At 44.8% G+C, this 22652-nt stretch overlaps 2 protein-coding genes across 2 annotated transcripts in view; one reads left to right on the forward strand and one right to left on the reverse strand.

Moving 5' to 3' along the window:
* CFAP61 (cilia and flagella associated protein 61) overlaps positions 1-8361 on the reverse strand; it is an 89271-nt gene extending 80910 nt beyond the window's left edge. The window contains exons 1-6 of the mRNA XM_050972031.1: positions 8167-8361; positions 6684-6839; positions 5903-6053; positions 3811-3887; positions 3325-3392; positions 2145-2286 (exon numbers count right to left, since the gene is read on the reverse strand). Of these exons, the coding sequence (XP_050827988.1) occupies positions 2145-2286; positions 3325-3392; positions 3811-3887; positions 5903-6053; positions 6684-6826 (581 nt within the window). The 5' untranslated portion in view covers positions 6827-6839; positions 8167-8361. The remainder of the gene's footprint in view (positions 1-2144; positions 2287-3324; positions 3393-3810; positions 3888-5902; positions 6054-6683; positions 6840-8166) is intronic.
* Positions 8362-8949: 588 nt separating this feature from the next.
* CRNKL1 (crooked neck pre-mRNA splicing factor 1) lies at positions 8950-20270 on the forward strand. Its single transcript, XM_009093743.4, has 14 exons — positions 8950-9082; positions 9274-9426; positions 9907-9998; positions 10099-10257; positions 10605-10771; positions 11224-11402; positions 11926-12096; positions 13237-13428; positions 14440-14499; positions 15552-15632; positions 16952-17191; positions 18360-18461; positions 19279-19530; positions 20018-20270. Exons 1-14 carry the CDS (start codon positions 9035-9037, stop codon positions 20183-20185), a joined length of 2064 nt encoding a protein of 687 aa, XP_009091991.2. The 5' UTR covers positions 8950-9034; the 3' UTR covers positions 20186-20270.
* Positions 20271-22652: the final 2382 nt, after the last annotated feature.

Below are 22652 nucleotides of genomic sequence, written 5' to 3' on the forward strand. Positions count from 1 at the left end.
GTAAAGAAACCCTCCAAACCCCAGTAAGCTTTCCAATATAAAAATGCCACAAAATTCTTCTACTGCGAGTGCAAGCACAGAGCTGCAAATTTGACTCTTGCCTACAGGGCACAAACCCAAGAACAGCAGGATATGGACAAGACACCAGCAAGAACCTTAAATATCAAAGTTTAGTGGGCTGTATTCTGACACATTCTCACATTATAGAGGCCAGACAGAGTAATTTGGAAATCGATGGCTAAACAAAGTATCGGTTTACAGCTGCTTTTCCCCTCTGTAAGCAAGGGAAGAGGGGACAGAGATTAGGCTAATCTCCTCTCACTGCCCCAGAATATGTTGCTAGGCAGGTGGCTGCAGACAACATCCACAGAGGAGTCTCTAAGGGCTCCCACTGACTGTTACTATGGATGCCAGTGAAGCACAGAGGTGAATGCAGAGGAAAGGGAAAGGCAGAGCTCCTTCTGCAAACAGAAATTAGCCTTACCTGTTATCCACTGATGGGCAACACTGAAGTATAAATTTTGTATCACCACTGTATAATTTCAGAGGAAAACCAATTTCCCAGTTAATTTTCTATTAACACCAAAGCTGAAGAAATTTTTACTTTTTATAACAAACTACCAAAATCCCAGACAAGATGGCAGCTCTTATCAGGAATATTGCTATGGCCTAAGTGACATTTCCAGCCATGCAAAAGAACATTTGAATTGACAATATCCAATGGCCACCAAAAAACAAACCAAAAAAAACCCAGCCTAAACTGAAAAAAAAGACAAACATGATAGTCAGAACTAAGACATATGGAAAGACTTTTAATCTTCAGGCATTAACTCACCTACTGATACCTTCTCTGTATAAAAGTCCATTAACTTAGTTATAGGTGATATACTCAAAAAGCCTAACAACTGTACATCTAGTTAGTATGAGAGAGGTTTTTAACATACTGAAATATCCAGAGCTACAGTAGGAGGATGCAAAGCAGCAAAGGTCAGGCCTAATGCTTTTTTCTTAAAATGCTCAAAAGTCAAGCAACAGGAAGAGCACAAGCTGCAGATTTGCTTCAGACCCATGTGGGAAAATTCAATATATGCAATAAAGCACCTCAGAGACAAGCTTCTTTTAGAATGCAGCCCAAGCTGGCAGCATGAACCAGCCATAAACAAACAGCGTGGCTTTACCAATTAGACACACTCAACATGGCATCACCATCTGCAGGCACTGGTCAGTACAGAACCCCCCAAATCCATACCATGTGCTAGAGTCTCCAAGGAATACGTTTTTTCCCAAACTCCAGTCTCCACGGCAGGCATCAGAAACGCTAATTTAATCACCACTCTGCTACCTAGCCATAGGTAGCAGAGTGGTGATTAAATTAGCGTTTACATTTACTACCTGCAAAAACTCCTGAATAAATAAGAGTTAAATCAAACCACTGCTTCCTAAAACATTACCCTACCAGCAGTCTTCCCACGGTGAAGAGGGCAGCAAGTAACCCAAAATTTCATGTTCTATTTCAACCACACTACAAGGAAGCATCTCCACAGCTACAACAACAGGAAAATCTCCAGGCCCCTGGGTCAGAAACTTAGCATTTCTTACGTCCTGGATGCAACACTGGTACAGGCAGAACACACATGGCTGGAAAAACCAAGAGTGCCAACAGCTGTCTAGTTCAGCCAGCAGATCACAGAATAAATATCACTGACAAAAAAATAGTTTTCCTACATAGCTAACTAGCATTTGAAAAAATACATGTTGTGATGAAATAAAACAAAACCAGCATAATCCTAGAACTACCTAGTTTGGTTGTCACAGAAAACTATCTCTAGCTGGGGGCAGTGTACAAACCATGAGCAGGACGGGACTGCTAGGAACGTGCCTTGAGCTGTTTCATTTTCCAGCATTGCTCTCATTACATGGTTATGACAATGGGAAGATGCCATCAGCTCACATCCCAGGCAGCAAAGACCTTAACGTTACAACTTACTCTAAAAGTTTTTTGACCAATCACACAAAGCAAAAGCATATTAACTGTTTTAGAGCAGCCAAGCTAAGCTACTGATGCTGCAAACCAAAGAAGGAAACTGCTTCAGTTTCCCCCAGCCAGATGTGCTCAGGGAAGCAGAAGCAAGGAGCTGTGTTACCTTGCTTGGCGCACGTACAGCCGTGGGTGACACCAATGCCTCGGGCATGCCAGCAAGGTGAAATGTCTCTCCACCTGTGAGCGTGGAACAGGCACGATCCTTTCAAAGACATTTCCCAAGTCCAGCTCTGAATGACAAAAACCTGTCAAGGCAACAGAGAAACTTCATTATGCAAGCTTTAAATTAGCAGCAAAACTGTCTGAGGAAAATGGAGCTTCAAACTTAAACCACAGATAGCAAAATATTCCACGTCTTTTAAGTTAGGCAATGAGACTTAAATGACAGCAGCATAAATGTGTGAGAATTGTCACCGAAGTCATCTAATTAACCCAGCAATCCAAACCTGAATAAGCTTCAAAGCAACCAGAAATTGGCAGAAAACAATCCCTATAAGAATAATACAGCCAATTCTCTACGCCTCTGGAGAATCTCTCTCAGGACTCACAATACTGAAGGAAAGCTGATGTTGGTTGCCAGGGTGGATTTGACAAAACCCTGAATTCCAGACCTGTTTTCTGTAATTGACACACCACTACAGTCTTTTAGTGTGACTTGGAACCAATGCATAGGAGCCAGCATACCAGAAAAGTTCTAGCTCCCTTTTCAGCTCAATCAAGTGCATGCTTGGTTTATCAGTCAGAATTCAGGACCAAAATTCTAAATTCCACATCTGGTGCTGTTCTCTGCCTAACTTGTGTATTCTCTACTTTTGTACATCTCTTCTAGAGGAAATAATCTGAGTTTCCTTCTATGTCTCCAGCAGCCACCCCCCAAGCCTCACCAAAGGGTCCTCTTCCAATCTGGACTGGCTTGGCTAAGTAAGAGAAGATGCCCAATTTCAAGTCTCTTAGCTCTATTCAACAAGAAATCTTCACAAAACCTGTAGGTATTGATTTTTGAGATCTTTACTCTTTTCTGATGTCCTGTTTCTGGCAAATATAAAGATTGCAGGGAATGGACAGACTGCTGAATGGCTGCTGGAATGAGCATGGAACCACAGGTACCTCTTGCACATGGGATCCTCACAAGAAGATACTTTTAGACAATGTTTTTCACATGTCTTGAAACTGATAACTGTTCTCAGTATTAAAAAAGAGAACACCACAACAAGCTGTCAGTGCATATTAATTAGGTGTGGAATTGCTCTCACTTCAAGAATAAAGCAGTTTTAAGCTCTTACCTAACCTCTTCTCAGCTGGTAAAAAGAGAAGTATAAATTGCAGATCTGGTAGTAAGATGAAAGCTTTCCTAGACAAATAACAAACATATTCAGTCTTTCATTAATACACCCATCAATCACAGACAGCAGCTATCTTTTTTAATATATACTTTTTTTTCCTCCAGTGTCTCTAACCTTCCTTCATAAGACCACATGGCTCAACAATTAAAACATTTCTGAAAAACAATATCATGTGAAATTTATCTGGGTAATTTTGACTGTTTTTTCTTACCTTATTTCTTTCATATTTCCCAATCTTTACATTTCAAACATCCTCTTTTTTTTTTAGCAGCTTCCCAGTGGTGAAATATTTAAGATATCAGGCCTCTGCTGGCAGATCTCTGTCAGAGATCAGGGCATCTGGGTGAGACTGCTTGACCTGACAGATGTGATTTGACAGCAGGAGAGGGCACATGCCTCACTACCCAAGGCTACACAGGAACTCACCTAACAATTTCTTGGGAACATCCAGCTGCATAACCTTCCTTTGCCACAAAGAGATGCACAAAGAGCGTGTTCAAGGGCTACAAAATAAGGAGTGAAAGTCTACACACCATGCAGCTCATGTTCATTCCATCAGCCCGAGTATTAGTACACATATACATTTCCAACATATGTAATCTGCACTCAAGGAGCAAAATACACATAAGTGACTTCAAAGCATGTGTGGGTAAAGTTATGTGATTAAATTGCTTCATAAAATTTTGTGATTCTGCAACATTTTTTCTTTCTATTCAGTTTATTATTGTTTGACTGCAATATACACTGTACATTTCGTACATTGAACATTGTTAATTCTTGACTGACAACATTCAACCACATTAAATATTCAACAGGTGTCTGACATTCTTTTAGGGTTAAAAAAGTAACCTCAAACCAAAAGCTGACCTGCTTCTCATAATCCTAAAGCGGTTTTTCTTTAAAGGTAGTAAGAAAAATTACATATTTTAAGATGACATCATTAGACACACAAATACCAGGCAGAAACAGGGCAGACTAACAGACACCTTAATCCTGTGCACCTTCCAGTAAACATGGAAAACCCCTGTGCTGGAGTGGCAAGGGCTATTAAATCAGCTGCTCTCTAGCATATTCATTACAAGCGCTGGGTCAGTGAAGGTCTGCCTGTAGATAAAAATACTTAAAATGGAAAACCTGAGATCTCCTGAATAGTATAATATTCAGTTAAAACACCATAGCTAGAGGCACCAACAAACTTCAGCAATTTAAGAGCAACAATGATTTCAATAGAAGCTGCAGAACATGGACCAGCATCAGGACAACAAGCTATTGTAACAAACATCTAAAGACAGCCCTAAACATTGGGCAGTTTGTTTGTTTTCTTAGAAGTAAAGGGAAGAAATGAAAAAATATATTACTGTTGAGGTCTGAGAGGACACCAAGTAAGCCAGACATGGATTGCAACTGTTTCTGAATAGTGCTGGTAACCAGACAATCCAGTAAAGCATCTTCACTTATTTCTTTCTGCACAAGTCAACTCCCACTTCAGACTCTGAAATTTTTTCTGTACACTAGGAAAAAGACAGGTCAACTATACTTCACAGAATCCTATGTTCAGATGACCTCAGTTTTGAAAAGCCCTCCTGCATGGATTTAACCTACAGTTCACCAACATCCTCTCATCAAGTTATACCCCAGAAAATTTTCAGAGCTTCTGCCAATGCAGAAGCATAAAACACTGAATCTTCTACAGCTACTTTAGCAAATAAACTTAATTCTAGAAAAACAGAATGCTGCCTGTCTGTTTCACAGTGTTTTTCACTACTGGTTTTGAGCAGTAATTAATTTTTCTTGTCTTTTCTCTGTAGGCCCCTACAGCAGATCTGCAGAGCCACCAGACAGCCTGAGGGAGGGAGATCACAGCACAGCAGAACCTGCAGAGCAGCTGCAGCTGTACCCTGAATTAAGTGGCTGCCCACAAGTGCTGCTCAAGGGACAAAAAGTCCATGACAAGGAAATCACAGGTCCTTTTTGCATGCTCCCTTTGGCTGTACTGGTGGCATTTCCTTTAAGAGCACACATTTTCAAACACTGCTTTTGTCAGTTTACCTCCAAGCCATTGCTTAACATCACAGAGGACCCTGGGAAACTGATGAACAAGACACCCAGAGATAACTGCAGCACGGCCAACACCTTATTATGGCATGTGCTCCACACCTTAGGGTGCTTGGGGTTCAACATTTTCTGTATTTTCTTAACAATCCCACGATCTAGTTCCCAGCTGGACTTGGTGATAGGGGAGCATTTGAGTGCTAAACTCATAAGGGCCTGTTTCCAGTCTGTAGATCCTACCAGAAAGTCACAATCTTGCCTAAGTAGCAGCCTCCCCACTAGCACTGAACAAGTCCACTACAGAACTAAGGTTCCCCTTGTCAGCAGGGTTGGACAAGGACTCCATCACCTTCTGTATCCTGAATGCCTCAAATCTACTGGAAACAGACTATAGACACCCATGTGTACTTGCCATACCTGAGCCTTAAATGAAAACTCAACTAAAATCAACTAAAACTCAACTTACAGTGCACTTATTGTCAGGATAGTTTTCATTCAGGAATGGTTCCCATTCAGCCTGATCGGTGATATTCCAGTTTGGATAGTCCAGAAAGGCGGCATGGGCTATAACCTCATTCTTCTCATTGCAGAGTGTCAAAGCAAGATTGGATAATTCTCTATAAAAACAATTTAATTTTGCACAAGTTGAAGAAACTCCACATTGAAAAGAGACTGACTGTGAATTTAGCCTGCTGGAACAGCAAAATTAGTCATGTTCAAGAGGGTTCCCAGGATCAGACCTCAATAAAACTTCATAACTTGGAATTTTTGCTTCAGTTCCACATATTTGTGTTCTAACACTATAAAAATTCAGGTGAATTTTCAAATCTTTAATCGTATTAGTAAATTTGAGAGCAAGACTTAAACATTCCCTTCCATTATGTTTCTTCACATATCTCTTTTCCCCCAAAGAGCTGCTAACTGGGATTTTTGCTATTAAGGGGGAAAAACCAGTCACCCACCAGTACCTGTCTGTCACAAGCCTGTCTGCTGATAGTGGTTTTCCTGCAGCATTTCTTCTGAGCTTTTACAAAAGGAAGCTACTATAGAATCAAACCTTGTTCACCATGGCAGAGACCCAGGTTTGCAAAGTCATGCATATGACAGACATGAAAGTAGATTTTCTTTCCATTTTTAGAAACAGCACAAAAAGTCATTATGTCACTCCATGTCAAGGCTCAGAATGTTTTCTGCTATTTTTAGTGTAATTTCCCCGAAAGGTGACAACCTAGAACACCATTACTTACAAGAGATAAGTGACGTCAATCCTTCCAAAGACATCTTCTGTGACAGGGCTGAAGAGGCTGATAATGCCTGGGACATCACCTGACTCTGTCCTTCTGACAATGAACACATCTGTATTTTCCTTTGAGGAGGTTACCACGGCCATCCCATCGGCTGTCCTGAGAACCAAGGAAAACACTGCTGGCTCCAGCCATCCCCTTGCCACCCCCTGCCCAACACAGTTATTTCAGGGGGGGTTTCATAACAACTCTAAATTGGGGCAGCTTCTATGGATTGGGTGTCTGGGTCCTGCATACCTCTACATAGATATGCACTGCCTGTCCAGTGCACACCTGAAATGCAGCAGACAATCACTCCTGAGGTCTGGATCCTACAGAGCAAATGAATTGTTTTAACAGGTTACAGCTGCTTTCCTGTTTATTCATTAGCATGCTAACCAGCTCATCACCAAGAACTTCAAACTCAAAGCCCTTCAGTGGGAGGTTCAGCTGTGGGCAGTCAGGAGGCTCAGCTGCAAACAATCAGGGACACAACAGCTGATTAAATCAGCAGCTTCAGGTGAGTTAACTGTACTTTGTCCGAAACAACTCATCGAATTTCTGTTGAGGTCAACAGCAGGGCTTAAATTTCTAAAGGAATTCAAAGTTCTGTGGCTATTCAAAGTTCTACTGCTTTCCTACGCAGAAAAAAAAAAAAAAAGTTAAGAAGTAAAAAAAAGGGTGTTTTTTTTTTTTTTTTTTTTTTTTGTGGTTCCGAATTGACAAAAATGTGCCAGGCACAGCTGATTTGTTGATCCTCCCAGAAACTTTAGAACACACGGGGCAGCAGCTTCTCAAAGCACCTGTGACCAACCCCTCGGGTCGAACACCCTTTAGCTGCTCAGTACAGCAGCCAACAATCAGGCACGTGAAATAAAGCGACCAAACAATGGCTTCCCGCAATTTCTTAAAATATATGTGCAAAATAGAGTAGTACTAACTAGGAAAAAAAAAAGCCTAAACCAACACACCTAGACCAGCAGAGCAATCTCACTATTCTGCCAAACACAACAGCCACTTCCAACAGTGACTCCAAATGCTAATGTGATGCTCAGTTGTTAGGCAGCGCAATTCCGAACTAAAACGAAAAACCAAAAGAAACGCAGATTCTCACACCTTTTAAACACAGATAGAGTCACATAGACTCCTACATCTTTCACAGACAAACAAGACATTCCAGCGCGGGTCCTGAAATTAACCTTAAGCGACACATCCTCTGCAAACACGCGTCAATTTAAAAAACGAAAACTAACACGAACTTTAAAGGGCCATTCACCGACTGAGGTTTAGCGCACCAAGACGATTTCAACTGTGGAAAACCGCTTGCCACACTTTCAGTCAATTGTTTAACTTAAGGCAAAAAAACAAAAATACGCCCGCCTCTCCACCAGCTCCCCTAAACGCTCCCGCAGGCAGAAAAACCAGTATTTTCACAGTAAAATTTTACCATTCTCGTAAAAAAAATGCTCTGTTCCTACAGCAGCTCCTGTACTCGTCCCGCGGAGCAGTATCCCAGAGACAGCCGACAGAACGAGCAGAGGAGGGCGTTCCCCTCCCGAACTCAGAGCAGCTCCCTCCCTCCTCCTCATGCAAACACTCTCTTGAAGCATAAGCAAGATTCCACGCGGGTTTTTTTCCTGTTGTTGTTGTTTGTAGCCCAGAGCGCACCGAACGCACACATACCTTAGGAGGGCTTAGAAGAGCCGCGGAAGGTTGCGGCTCTTAGGGGGGACCCCCGGTGGCTCGGGGCGGGGGCGGACCAGGCAGGGGTGGGGCCAGGGGCGGTACCGCGGGGTAGGGCGGGGGCTGGACACCGGGGGCTGGACACCGGGGGCTGGACACCGGGGGCTGGACACCGGGGGATGGACACAGGGGGATGGACACAGGGGGATGGACACAGGGGGATGACCATGGACACCCCCGAGGCGGCCTCACGGACCCCCGGGCGCGAGCGACCCCCTCAGTCAGGCGGGCCACGCCCCCGCACGCGGACAGACCGGCACCGCCGAGCCGCCAGGGGGCGCCCCGCGGAGCGCGCGCGCCGCTCGGGCGCAGCGCCGGGCACTCACCTTCCTTGTCCCCGGCCACAGAGCCTCCCAAGGACAGGAAAGACCGGACAGATGGAACAGACGAGCCCACGGACGAGACAGGCCGAACAGGCGACCCCGCGGACGGAACGGACAGTCCCGCCGCCGCCGCCGCCGCCGCCGCCGACGCCCGGGGACGCGTCTCCGTTACCGCGGCAACGACGCTCGGGCGGTGCTGCGTGAGGTCAGGGGTGCCGGGGCGGGGCCTGCGCGCGCAGCGGCGGCAAGATGGCGTCCACGGCGGCTGGGAAGCAGCGCATCCCCAAAGTGGCCAAGGTGGGCGGCGGGGACCCCCCGCCACCCCTCGATCCCCCTCGATCCCCATTCGCCCCGGGCCGTCGCGTCCCGGCGGGCTCCGGTGCCGCCCGCGGCGGGCACCGCGCGTAGCGAGGCGCCGGAGGAAATTTGATGGTCTCGGTGCTGCGTTAGGGAACGCGAGCCGAGCCCCCCTTGTATTTGTCTTGCAGGTGAAAAACAAAGCACCCGCCGAAGTTCAGATCACAGCGGAGCAGCTTCTGAGAGAGGCAAAGGAGAGGGAACTCGAGCTTCTCCCACCGCCTCCGCAGCAGAAGATCACAGATGTTGAAGAGCTAAATGACTATAAACTCCGGAAGAGGAAGGTACAGTAAAAAAACCCAAACAAACTGGTTTAATCTCGACACTCACATAAAGCACGACAATTCCACTTGTTCTTAAACAAGATGTAGGCCCTATTCCTTGTGGATTTTCCAGGTAGACAGCAATTCTTTAAAACCCCTTTTTCATGCTACTCTTTAGTAGAACCTACAATTTACAGATGTGTTGCTCGACAAAATCTGGTAGCAAGCAACATCTCCCCCCGTGCCTGTGTTCAGAACACTGAAAGGGTAATTACTTACATGATTAATAGGTGTTTTCTTCAAGTTATAAATCTTCTTTTGAAATAATTGCTTGGCTGTGGATTTACCCATGGTTTTACTTGGCTTTTTGCTTCAAAAATGCCTAAACAAAGCAAGCATATTCCTAATGTTTATTATAGTGGTTATATATAATAAGCTTTTTTTGATGTGAATGGGGTCTGCAGAAGGATTTCTGACTTACAGGTGTATCTTTTTCCTCAGACTTTTGAAGATAACATAAGAAAGAACAGGACTGTTATCAGTAACTGGATAAAGTACGCACAATGGGAGGAAAGCCTGAAGGAAATCCAGAGGTAAGGATGATGCGGCTGCAGGCATCTCTTACAAGCCTTTTTAGACACACACCAAAGTCTGGGAGGCACATTTTACCTGCCCTGTGCTTGTGTTTTCCAGAGCCCGTTCCATTTACGAGCGTGCCCTGGATGTGGACTACAGGAACGTCACCCTCTGGCTGAAATATGCCGAGATGGAGATGAAGAACCGCCAGGTCAACCACGCCAGGAACATCTGGGACCGGGCCATCACCACCCTGCCCAGGGTGAACCAGTTCTGGTATGGTGGCTGAGCACTGAGATCCCCTTCTAGACCCAAAGACCCCCCTGGGGTTATGCAGATTATCCTGCATCTCCAAGTCTTCAGGCTAGTCTGGAAAAAAATGGAGGAAGGCTGAATTTTTTTAATTTTTGGAAAGGTTTTGTACTTTTTAAGTGGCAAGAGCCTTGGGAGAGAAGGATGTTTGTGTGCCTGGATGTTGCCTGTCACTGGTGTGCTAACAGGCATTTCTGGGGTGGGAGGAAATAGGTGAGGGGAGCTCAGGGATGCTCTTGGGAAACACTCCAGAAATCCCTGAGTGGAGGTGTTCACCACGTGGTTGCAGAAACTCCATCTCCCTTGCCCAGGTACAAGTACACATACATGGAGGAGATGCTGGGGAACGTCGCTGGCTCGCGCCAGGTCTTTGAACGGTGGATGGAGTGGCAGCCAGAGGAGCAAGCCTGGCATTCCTACATCAACTTTGAGCTCAGATACAAGGAGGTGGACAGAGCACGAAGCATTTACGAGAGATATATCCTTTGCAGAACCTTGTGACTCCTGCCTGGGTTAAGATCTCCATTCTTTATTTTCTTCCCAAGTATTCCGTGTCTGGCGAGGTCGCTGTACTCCTTTTCTCTGTGATGTGCTGGGAATGAGCCACCACCCTGGGAGCCAGGAGGAGGTGTAAAAAGCATATTTAGTGAAAGCCTCCAGGTGCAGTTCAGTGGCTGCTGGTCCTGGCACAACAGTGTCTGTTCAACTGCACTGCTCATGCAGTTTTCATACAGTTTCAGGTTTCTCCTCAGATTTTCCCTGACCCTTATCCCTTTTTAAATTCACAATAAGGCACAAAACCTTTTGCATGCTTATACCTGTCAGTGTCTTCTTCCCAGCTGCACTTAGTGTTCCCCACGTGTGCCATGCTGGGAGATGTCCCCGGGATGTGCCACTCAGGCAATGCTGTTTCTTTAACAAGAGCTGTACTTGTCCTGGTTCACCCCGAGGTGAAGAACTGGATCAAGTATGCACGCTTCGAGGAGAAGCACAGCTACTTTGCCCACGCCAGGAAGGTGTACGAGAGGGCAGTGGAGTTCTTCGGGGAGGAGCACATGGATGAGCACTTGTACGTGGCCTTTGCCAAGTTTGAGGAGAACCAGAAAGAGGTAAGATCTTCATCTGAGTCCTGCCAGTGTTTCTCCTTGAGTATCAAAGCTGAAGGCATTTAACCTTCACTGCAGTACTTGCAGTTCCCAGCACCTCGTGACTGCAGTCTGAGTTAGGGGGACAGTTTTCTGCTCACCTCTGGTTTGAGAGGTTATGGGCCTGCATGATACAAAACTGTATTGGTCCAGATGTTTTTCACAGTCTCTAAGGTTCCCAGGTTGTTGTGAAATTGAAGGCATTCTGTGAACTCCAAACCACAACCTCTTAAATTGGTTTAAATATTTTAAACCTGTAAATGAATAAGAGATGATGGGGGCTGGCATTTTCAGGTTTATTTTTTCCCCCCTCAAAGTTTACTCTTCAGGGGGATCTCTGTTAGTCCTGTTCGAAAACAATTGCTTACATTGGAATGTCCCACAGTTCTGTATTCTATTAAATATTGCCAAAAGCTCGTTGAAAAACTGTCAGGGAGGACAGAAACTTCTTTGTAAATATTTTTCAAATTATATTTCATATTTTCAGTTTGAAAGAGTGAGGGTCATCTACAAGTATGCCTTGGATAGAATTCCAAAGCAGGATGCCCAGAATCTCTTCAAGAATTACACCATCTTTGAGAAGAAGTTTGGAGACAGGAGGGGAATTGAGGACATCATTGTCAGCAAGAGGAGATTCCAGTATGAGGAGGAGGTGAAGGTATGTGGGACAGGTACCCTCCAGGCTCATTGTATGGCCAGCTGGTGCTTAAGGGACACAAGTATTTTGTGATATCTGATGAGGCTGATGAGTTTCAAGTTACCCTTGAAAGTCAGTCCAAAAAAACCACAAAGGAATGTTCATTTTAGAGCCAGAATTCCATCTCTGGGGAAGAGAATGATACCTGCATTTACTGCTTTTTTTGTTTCTGCTTTCTGATCTAGATTGTGCAGGTGAGGGTTATGGATTGAACTCAAGGCTTGGTATCCTTAAGGATAATGCAGTTTAGCTTGTAGTTACTACTTAAGTTAGGGAATATCCATTACAGAACATCTCACCTGTGCATAAATACCGTTTTGTGAGAAAACACCAGTGCCACACCTGTTAGAAACGGGAACAGACTTGTGGTACTAAAGTGATTTCAGCATTTATTATAATAAAAAGAAAGGCCTGAAGCATGGGGGCTTGTGGGTCAAGGAGGAGCGTTCCTGTTGAGGGTCCACCACTGGGGCTTCTTCTGCAGTGATGTCTCTGAAGTTCCAGGTGGAGCAGCACTGATTTCCTGGGTCAGATGGCCCTTTTTATCCTGTTTTTTGTCCCTTTATATTGTTTTCTTTTTGGATCCGTCATTTGCGTGAATTTTAGGCACTTCATTGGCCCTTTCTCTCCAGGTTGGCTCCTTTTGCTTGGGGAGTGGTGCACTTTACTTAGGTGTAATATACAATTAGAATATATATATATACACTATATATATAGTTATAATTCTTATAACTACCCTTTTAACCCCTTTTACAATAACCAACTAACAGCACATGCTTAACAATTATCAACTATTTCACAACATTTTCTAACCTATTATTATCACACCTGTCTGCTGTTCAGTCCACACTGTGTGTTTCATCATTCCTCATCCCTTCTGACACTTGGATTGCCTTCATTGAGACAATGCTGAGGGCAACATAAAAACAAAATTTAAAGCAAAGCTGCCTCAAGACTGACAGTTTTCATTAATATTCCAGTGATCCGTTTTAAAGGGGAAACTGAAAGGGGAATTTACTTCTCTAAGTAAAGGATGGAGGCTCTGTTTGTTGTAGTGACTGCAGTTTGTTTGCTGTTGCCCCCCTCCCCTGCCTCTGGAAGGCAAACCCCCACAACTACGACGCGTGGTTCGATTACCTGCGGCTGGTGGAGAGCGACACGGACGCCGAGACCGTGCGGGAGGTGTACGAGAGAGCCATCGCCAACGTGCCCCCCATCCAGGAGAAACGCCACTGGAAGAGGTACATCTACCTCTGGATTAACTATGCTCTCTATGAGGAGCTGGAGGCAAAGGCAAGTAGTGACAATTCCAGGTTTCCCTTTCCTTATAGGAAATAGCTGCTGGTATTTTAACAGGAAAACCAAGAGCTAATAGTAAAAACCAAGAGCTAAGTATTCTCTGTGTTACTAGTTTTGTGTAACATGTTACAGGATTTACTGTTTAAATACAGATAATTTTTCCCCTTCCAGTTTTCCCTCCTGGGCCATAGGGAGGGAAAAAAACAAATTTGTTTTATCCCAGTGTTGCTATAGGACACGAAATAAAAGGATGCAGACACGCAGCTCTCCAAGGTAAAAAAGAGGCAGTTTAATTTCTGACTCCCAACATTTATAGATTTCCAAAAAGTGACAGTGGATTGGAGGATGACAGTGCCACCTCTTCAATGACACTGGACAATCCAACAGTCCATCAAATTTCTCCTCCTCCATAAAAGAATGAAAAACAGTAAGTTTTTTACATAAAGTGCCTGAGAAAATTTGTTACAAGAAACATCAGAAGGCGTAGAAAAACTTTAAAAAACAGGGTGGCACCCCAATTCATTCAGAAACACACTGATAACAAAAGCAGGAGTGGGGATTTCTGGTGGCTGTGGCTGAACTGCCCATGGCAGACTGTTACCTGAGCTTGTGAAACAGTTTTATAGTTAACAAAAACTATTTGTGAAGCAGCCACATTGTTGCTATTGTGACCTCAGAGGCTGTACAAGTATTTATTGGAACATTAGAGCTGCTCTGAGTACAGAAAACGAGTTCAGTGTCTGTTAAAGGAAAAGACTTATTTTTCCTCCCACAACCGGGACACTCCTCGTTTTATTGTCGGGTTCCTAGCACTGAACCTTGCTTTGAGAAAGTGAGTCTTGTTGATTCAGAAGCTACCACCTTTGAACTGTGCACACTAAGTAGATAAGCATTGCTGATTCTAACCAGCTTGACTTCAGTTTCAAATTCAAATTCACTGCAAGATTCAAATTCAGCATGATCTCAGCATTAACAAAGTGTTTTACATGCTGCCTGTTCTTACAGGATGCAGAGAGAACCAGACAGGTGTACCAGGCATGCCTTGAGCTCCTGCCCCACAAGAAGGTATGGCTCCTCCATCAGTCTGGCTTGAGTTTTGGGTTAAAGTGCCCCAGATAAAGATCCTTTAGTTCTCTTCCCCTGCTACATTCAGGGGTGTAAGCAGCTTCAAACGGCTGCTAGTGGGTTGATGAAGACTTTGCTTGAAACTTCAAGTATCCCTTCCAGTTTCTCAAAACGTCCACCTTCCAAAATGGTTTTCAAGCTAGAGTGCAAGATGTTTGTAATTTTCATCACAGAGGGAAACTGCAGGACAAGCACTGGTGTCAGGATGCCCACATACGCATGAGGCACAAGGGTTTTTTCCAGTATTTTCAAATTACTAAGTAGCCCTTAAAAAGATAACATTACATATAGTCAGAAATTGGGGCAGACCACGTAGATTTTGCTTGCTTGCATTCCTTCTGGGCAGGATAGTTTGTAGCTGCTCACAGCCCAGGCTCTTGTAGGGCACTTGAGGCTCTGCTTAACTGGGTTAACACCTTTTACAGCATCCAGTGGCCTCCATGGTCACCACCCCTGAGGCAGTTTGACAAAACAGCTTTGTCTTCGCTATTACCATTGGTCTTCAAGGCCGATTGATTGGGGTTTTCTGGGTTTCTTTTTGCTTGTGAACTTTAACTAAAATATCCGTGTGGCCAAACCCTTACAACTGTATTGCCTTGGAATGTTGGAAAATCCTTGTTCACGTTCTTTTTCTAGTTTGTCATCTATTGTGTCATTTGAGTGTCAGATTAATCTCCAGTTATTAAGAGCTGATTAACTATTAATTGATTCAGCAATAGCTTATGTTTTGCCAGTTGATGATTGGCTTAAACTATTTTTTGCATTCTGTCCTGGCCATTTTTGCTTTCATCCCAATATATTGTCCTGTCGTAGAGGCTGTTTTACATAATGAACCCTAAACCTTTCAGCAGGAAAACACTGAGATCAAATGAGATTACCTGCAGTAGCAGTCATATCTTGTATAGACAGAATGCTTATTTTTTTAAGCAACGTGTACAGTATTATATACTGACTTTCCAGCCTAAATAGCACTTTGTTCTTTTTTCTTCCAGTTTACATTTGCTAAAATGTGGCTGCTGTATGCACAGTTTGAAATTCGCCAGAAAAACCTCCCCCTTGCCAGAAGAGCTTTGGTAAGCTTTTGTCAGAGCCATAATTGACTTCACTAACTAATAGTAACACAGGAACACAGGCATTAAAAGATCTTAAATTGTCCTTTTTAAATAGCTGATTTAATCCACTTAAAATAAAGCATCCAAGAAGTCTGTAGGGGCCAGCATTTACTGTCATGTATGATTTAAAAAGAAATGTAGCTAGTTCTGATGAATTAGCCCCGGGCAGAAACGACAGAGTGCTGCTCTGAATGCAGAGCACCCACATCAGCTCAGTGCTCTTACAAGTTCTTAGCTGCTGCTGATGGCTTACAGTGATACTTGTTCTAACAATAGTGTTTTTAAAAGCGTTGTAGATTAATGGGAGGTTTGCCTCGAGGAAGTAAGGACCTGCCAAACTGTGTGCCAGTCCCAGCTGCTGACAAAAGCAATCAGAGGGACTTAGGGCAGGCTCAGGAGCTGTTGGGCAGGTTCACTCTGAATGTCAGCACGAGGGGAGAGCAGGGTGTGATGAGGCAGCAAGAAATGGCACCTTTTGAAGTGAAAAACTTCCTTTTCTTTCAGTTCAGATATTCTTAGTAAGCTCAGAGATAGCCAGTGTTGGTAGCAGTTGAGATGGTTTGACTTTCAAGAGCAAACTGATGGGGTTACCACCCAAACAGTGATGGAGGGCACATGGAGGAGAACTGAGCATATTCTGAAGTACCAGAGGCATCTGCAGAGCTGGAGGCCCATAACAGTGACCAAACTGATAATCCCAAGCAGTGGTTTCCTCCATTTTTCATAAATTCCAAGGTACTAAACATGTAGGAACATTGTGCAGGAGAACTGTGGGAAGGGACTTCCTCACATTGGCTTGACGGAGCAGGAGCCACATTGGTTAGTAAACAATACCTGTCTATAGAAGTGACTCCAAGGCCAAGCTCACTACAGCCTGTCTCAGGTGTGCCCATTCTTAACTCTTGTTTTAAGAGTTTCCCACACTAAGAATCCAGAATTTCCTCTCACAGCTTGGCTCAGGACAGACAGTTTTCTTCAGAGACTGAGGTGCATCAGGAAGGAAGTACTTTGTGAAGACATTATTCTCCACTTGTCCATTGCTGCCAGCCAGCAGGCAGGGTGGGCAGCCATTCTCTGTGCCAGGAGGAACAGTGTGGGACCACAGTTTGTTTGGTATCATTTATTTAATGAGAGGCTTGGGAACTGCTCTGCTGCTACAGACTGGTACTGTGCAAAAAACCAAAATGTAATTCAAACACTTAAAAAACCAAGTGAGGGTTTTAATTCCTGCAAGATCACTAAGTTTTGTTTTGTTTTTTTTTTTTTTCAATGCACAACAGGGGACGTCCATAGGTAAATGTCCAAAAAACAAACTGTTTAAAGGTTACATTGAGCTGGAGTTACAGCTGCGTGAATTTGACCGTTGCCGAAAGTTGTATGAAAAATTCCTGGAGTTTGCTCCAGAAAACTGCACATCCTGGATTAAGTTTGCTGAGCTGGAGACCATCCTTGGGGACATTGACCGTGCCCGGGCCATCTACGAGCTGGCTATCGGCCAGCCCCGGCTGGACATGCCTGAGGTGAGCAGGGAGGGACTGAGTGTAAGGTATTTATTGCAGTGGGGCTGATGAACGTGTTGTTAGGAAACTAATCCACAAACACCAGAGGTTTATGTCCAAAAAGGAGACAGAGGAGTCCTTTTACTTTATTTGAATAAAGGGAGAGGCCATGGGGCATTCCCCTGGGATCTCTCGAATTTTTGTAGGACACAGCTTCCCTTTTATCCCAATTTCCCAGCCACACTTCCCTTCTCTCTTTCCCCATTGGCTGAGGTACTTGAGAGATACAGACTCCCTGATACACCTGATACCAGAGATTTCTCTCTAATGTATAACCCTCCCTTTTAATTTTTAATTCCTTTGGAATTTAGGGTTTTTTCTTCCCCATTGTTTCTTTCATCTTTCAATGTCGAATTTTGTTTACCAGCAAACCTTATGTTTATATGTAAGACCAAATATCTTTTTCCATTCATCAATCAGTGGAATGCTTCCCATTGTTTCTTTTATCTCCCAGTGCTAGTTTTATCTACCAGCAGACCCACAGCTTGTTTTTAAAGACAAATCTGCTATTCCTCTCAATGTCAATAATCCACCAGATGAAACATGAAGTGAAAGCTGAGTGGTTGATGGGCACCATTTTGGTGCTGCTCAGCACTAATCCCATCCTGTGCCACCAAACACCCTGGTCCCTGAACCTTTTCTTGTGGTATTTTCAGAGTTCCCCATCATTGGGAAGAAATTATTGGATCTGACTCCATGTTCTTAGAAGGCTCATTTATTATTTTATGATATTATATTATATTATATTATATAAAAAATGCTATACTAAACTAAACTAAAGAATAGAGAAATGATACTTACAGAAAGCTCAAAGATAATAATGAACAGCCTGACCGTGATTGGTCATTAAGTTAATACAATTCACATGAAACCAATGAAACAATGACCAGTTGGTAAACAATGTCCAAAGCACATTCCAAAGCAGCAAAACACAGGAGAAGCAAATCAGATAACTATTGTTTCCATTTTTCTCTGAGGCTTCTCAGCTTCCCAGGAGAAGAAATCCTGGCAAAGGGATTTTTCAGAAAATATGATGGTGACATTTCCTTTGGAAATTTTACCTTTATCTGTTCTTTTCCCCTCCCATTGCACTAAGGAATGGACATGATGAGAGGCTTCTCTGTTGCAGGTGCTTTGGAAATCCTACATTGACTTTGAGATTGAGCAAGAGGAGTATGAGAAGACCAGGAATCTTTACCGGCGGTTGCTGCAGCGCACGCAGCACGTCAAGGTGTGTGTGGGCACCCAGGACTCTGAGCCAGCCCAGGACTTGGCCCCTGGGCAGGGAAAGCCTGAGCTGCCTTGGCTCAGATCAGCCCAGGTTCAGGTTCTGAAGGGGGGAAGGAAGTTCCTGAATTCCATACCACAACAGGCCTATCTCAGGCGAAAGGAGCTTTTCCAAGCAGCCCTCTTTGCTGAGCAGCTTTGGTTGCTAAAACATTGCAAGGAAAACTGACTTTTCCAGTGTCGCTTGGTGCTGTCATTGACAAAATTCACACAGATTTCTCATGTCTTGGAACAGCCACAAGAAACTGATCCACATGTGTCACTCTTGTGCCGAGAATGACACAGGAACAGGCAGGAGGCAGTAGTGTAGAAGGAGCAAAAGAAGGCTTTATCAAGAGAAACACGTGGTTTTATAGAGTGATATAGATTCTGTTTGATTGGCTGGCTAACAAAAATCCTTCCTCATACTCCATCCTTGAGGAGAACAGAGAGACAAAGTAGAGAAACACTACCTGCAGATGGCTTATAGTTAACAAGTTACCACATCCTTACAACTCCCTAGAAGTTCTCACAAGCCCCTGTGAGAAACTTGCTGTTTCTCTTTCTCTGTCCCATGGTATCCACATACATGCCTTAAATGGATGCTGTGTCCTGCTGAAGCAGGGCCAATCTCACTCATGTGAAGAAACCCTGATTTTCTGGGCACCTGTTGCCGTTGACCTTTGCTTTTTTCCTTTGCTGCTTTGTTGTTTTTAGCCTCTGCCCTGTCTGTGGTGGCGCAGAGCAGAGGTGGAGCTGGTCTTTGTGTGCTGTGCCCGCAGGTGTGGATCAGCCTGGCGCAGTTTGAGCTGTCGGCGGCGGGGCAGGGGGAGCGGCTGCAGCGCTGCCGGCAGATCTACGAGGAGGCCAACAAGGCCATGCGCAGCTGCGAGGAGAAGGAGGAGAGGGTCATGCTGCTCGAGTCCTGGAGGAGCTTCGAGGAGGAGTTTGGCAATGATGCCACGAAGGAGAGGATAGATAAGCTGATGCCTGAGAAAATAAAGAAGAGGAGGAAGCTGCAGGCTGAAGATGGGGTAAGGAAAAGTGATGGCAGTAGTGGGTGTGAGCCCTTGTGGCTTTGTGCCTGTGTGCAAACATGGGCTTTAATTTTCTGTTATTTCTCTCATGTCACCCTGATTTTTTTAAGATTTTCTAAGCCTTCTGATGTTTACATTCTTGTAACAAACTTTCTCACACACTTTCTGTAAAGAACTTATTGTTTTATCAAATTTCTCTTCTCTTTTATAGAAGAAGAGAAATTTGATGCACTGTTGGTTTGTCTAGTGTCATTGGAGTGGTGGCACTTTCACCCTCCAATCCACTGTCACTTTTGGAAATCTGTAAATGTTAGAGTCAGAAATTACACTTCCCTTTTTTCACCTTGAGAACAGCCATGTGTGCACATTGCATTGTTTCATGTCCTGTAGTGACACTCTAATTTCTCTTTCTTGTTAGAAGCACCTCCTAATAGCCAACGTTAACATGCAAGTTAAACTCACTTTGTGGTATTTTCCTCTCTAGTCTGATGCTGGATGGGAGGAGTACTATGATTACATTTTCCCAGAAGACACTGCCAATCAGCCCAACCTCAAACTCCTGGCTATGGCAAAGCTCTGGAAGAAACAGCAGCAGGAGAGCGAAGCTGCAGCCATGGATCCTGACAAGGACATTGATGAAAGCCAGACTTAATTCCTTGCCTTTTCCCTCCCCTTTCTTGGGCCATTGTACAGTATTTTCATTGGTGATAAATAAATGTATTTGGAGAGTTTTAGTATTACTGACTTGTGATGGATTTTGTGTGGAAGACAAGCACCATCTTGGGGTGGATTCCCTTTAACAGTCCTGCAGGTGTCCATCAGTTAAAGGAGAGGCCCTGGGAGCAGTGCAGGGCTCTGCAGCTGGCACCAGTGACAGCAGAACTGGGAGAATTGGGCAATGACTTCACTTCCAGCACAAGGACCTGTCCAAGGCTCCCACAGCCTATCCCAGCACTGCTCAAGGACATGTATGTGCCAGGGCAGCAGACCTGGAGTGAGAGAGACCTCTCCAACCATCATCCCTGATGAATTCTCCAGTAATTCTGTTTAATATGACTATTGTGAGAATAGTTAGAAACAAAAAACCCAACTTCCTATCCAAGGAAGGATGCTTTTATCCCAGAAAACTGTAAGGGGAGACAATGTTAGAAGTTTCATACGCTGAAAGCAGGCCCTGGAGAACAAAGCTGTAGAGATCAGTACCACGCAGTCAGGCTGTGTTTGAACACTTCCATGTGCTGGCAGACCCCAGCAGAACTGTGTCACTGCTCTGGGCTGAGCATCACTCTGGCCTGTCCAGCTGTGGCCAGAGCAACTTTTTTCTGCCCCAGCTGCAGCTCTAATAACACGTGTCTCCCCTCCCCTGCCCTCTCATCCCTGAGTGTTTCTGCTGACCCACAGCCCATCACATTGTAAATCCCATTTCTATTTTCCGTCTTTCAATCCCTCCTGCTGCTCTGTGCTCCATTGCTTTTCACACTTCATTTTGGTGTTTCCCTCTGTCCTACTCCCTATCTCTGCTTTTTAATTTCATTTCATTGAATTTGTTACGGAGTTTTCAGCAGTGTTAAGATTGTTTTCTTGTGTATATTTTGGGGAGGTTTTTTTAGATGGCTTTTATTTAGTTTCTGTTCTTGTATTGCTTCATTCTCTGAGCATGGCATTTGCCAGGAATTCCTTCATTTTTTGAAGGTGGAACCTTGTCTCTTTTTTTGCCAGCTTTGTTGCATACTCTGCCAGTTGCTGGGATTATCTCTCTTGATAAGGCCAATAGTGAGGCTGTCAGCAGGGGCTCAGGTGAGCATCTTGTCTGTGCCAGCACAGAGAGCCTTAGCAGCTCTCCAGAAAGCAGCAGGGCTGCAAGGCACAGGGTCTTGCAGGGGAAGAGCCATTGTTACTCTGAGTTAAAAACCCAAGAATTCTGGATTTTCAAGCTGGGTTGATTATCGTGGGGTGGTTGTTTGTAAGAACAGGATTTGGGGTTTTTTGCCTTTTCAAGCCCTGAAACTCCTGTGAGGAGTGATCTGGACTGACACCCTGAATGCAGCAGTTCCAGGAGTAAAACTATTCCCCCTTTGGAGCACTAGTGGGACTTGGGGGTTCAATGGATTTTTCTCCTTCCACAGCCATGTTCCCACCCCATTTCTCTCCCTCTGCCCTCCCGTTACAAGCCCATCCTGAAAAGGGCAAACAGGAGCTTTTTATTCCATAACAAGTAAAACAAAACATATCTGCTCCTGTGCCTTCTGGGCAGTGAATGGTTCCGTGGTTGAAGCATTACCTCAGGAGTGATAGTGGATGCAGATGTCTGCCCTCTTTTCCCTTGGAATGTGTGAGGCACCTGGGAAGCAGAAGCTTTGTGCCAGAGATGCCCTGCTCTCCAGGAGCACTTGCCCAGACTCATGCCTCTGTTAGACCAAACATGAACCTGAGGTGCTCTCTGAACAATTTCAGCATTAATCTTTTGCACACTTCCAAGATGGGGAAGCCAAGCTCAGCAGTGGAACTCTGTTTTCCAGGGATCTGCAGCAACAGTTTTCCCTCACTCAGACTTTACATTGCTGAACTGAGGAAGGAAGGAATTCTTCCCTGTGAGGGTGGGGAGGCCCTGGCACAGGATGCCCAGAGAAGCTGTGGCTGCCTCTGTATCCCTAGAAGTGTCCCAGGCCAGGTTGGATGGGGCTTGGAGCACCCTGGGATAGTGGAAGATGTCCTTGCCCATGGCAGGGGTGGCACTGGATGAGTTTTAAGGCCCCTTCCCACCCAAACCATTGTGGGGCTCTCTCAGTGCTTTGTGCCCTGCTGACTCTCTGGAGCCTCTGTCCTCTCTGAGTTTGTGCTCTAAGAGGTGCTGAGATATTCCTGCCCATTTGATTGATGTCCATTTGCCTCTCTCCTGCAGAGCTGCTGTTCTCATGTTTAACTTATGAAACCCCAGTGCCCTCCTGGCTCGTGCCTGGCCTGCCTGGATTTATCACCAGGCTGGGGGGAAGAGAAACACTCCTGCTGGAAAGGCTTCCAGCAGGGAGAGGAGAAGGGGGACACCCCACTGGGGAAATGGCACCCAAAGGTTTAACCCTGCAGCAGCCTGATACCTGAGGGGCTTTGGGAGAATGGCA

Source organism: Serinus canaria, chromosome 3, assembly GCF_022539315.1.
Source record: "Serinus canaria isolate serCan28SL12 chromosome 3, serCan2020, whole genome shotgun sequence".
In the NCBI taxonomy this organism is placed as follows: Eukaryota; Metazoa; Chordata; class Aves; order Passeriformes; family Fringillidae; genus Serinus; species Serinus canaria.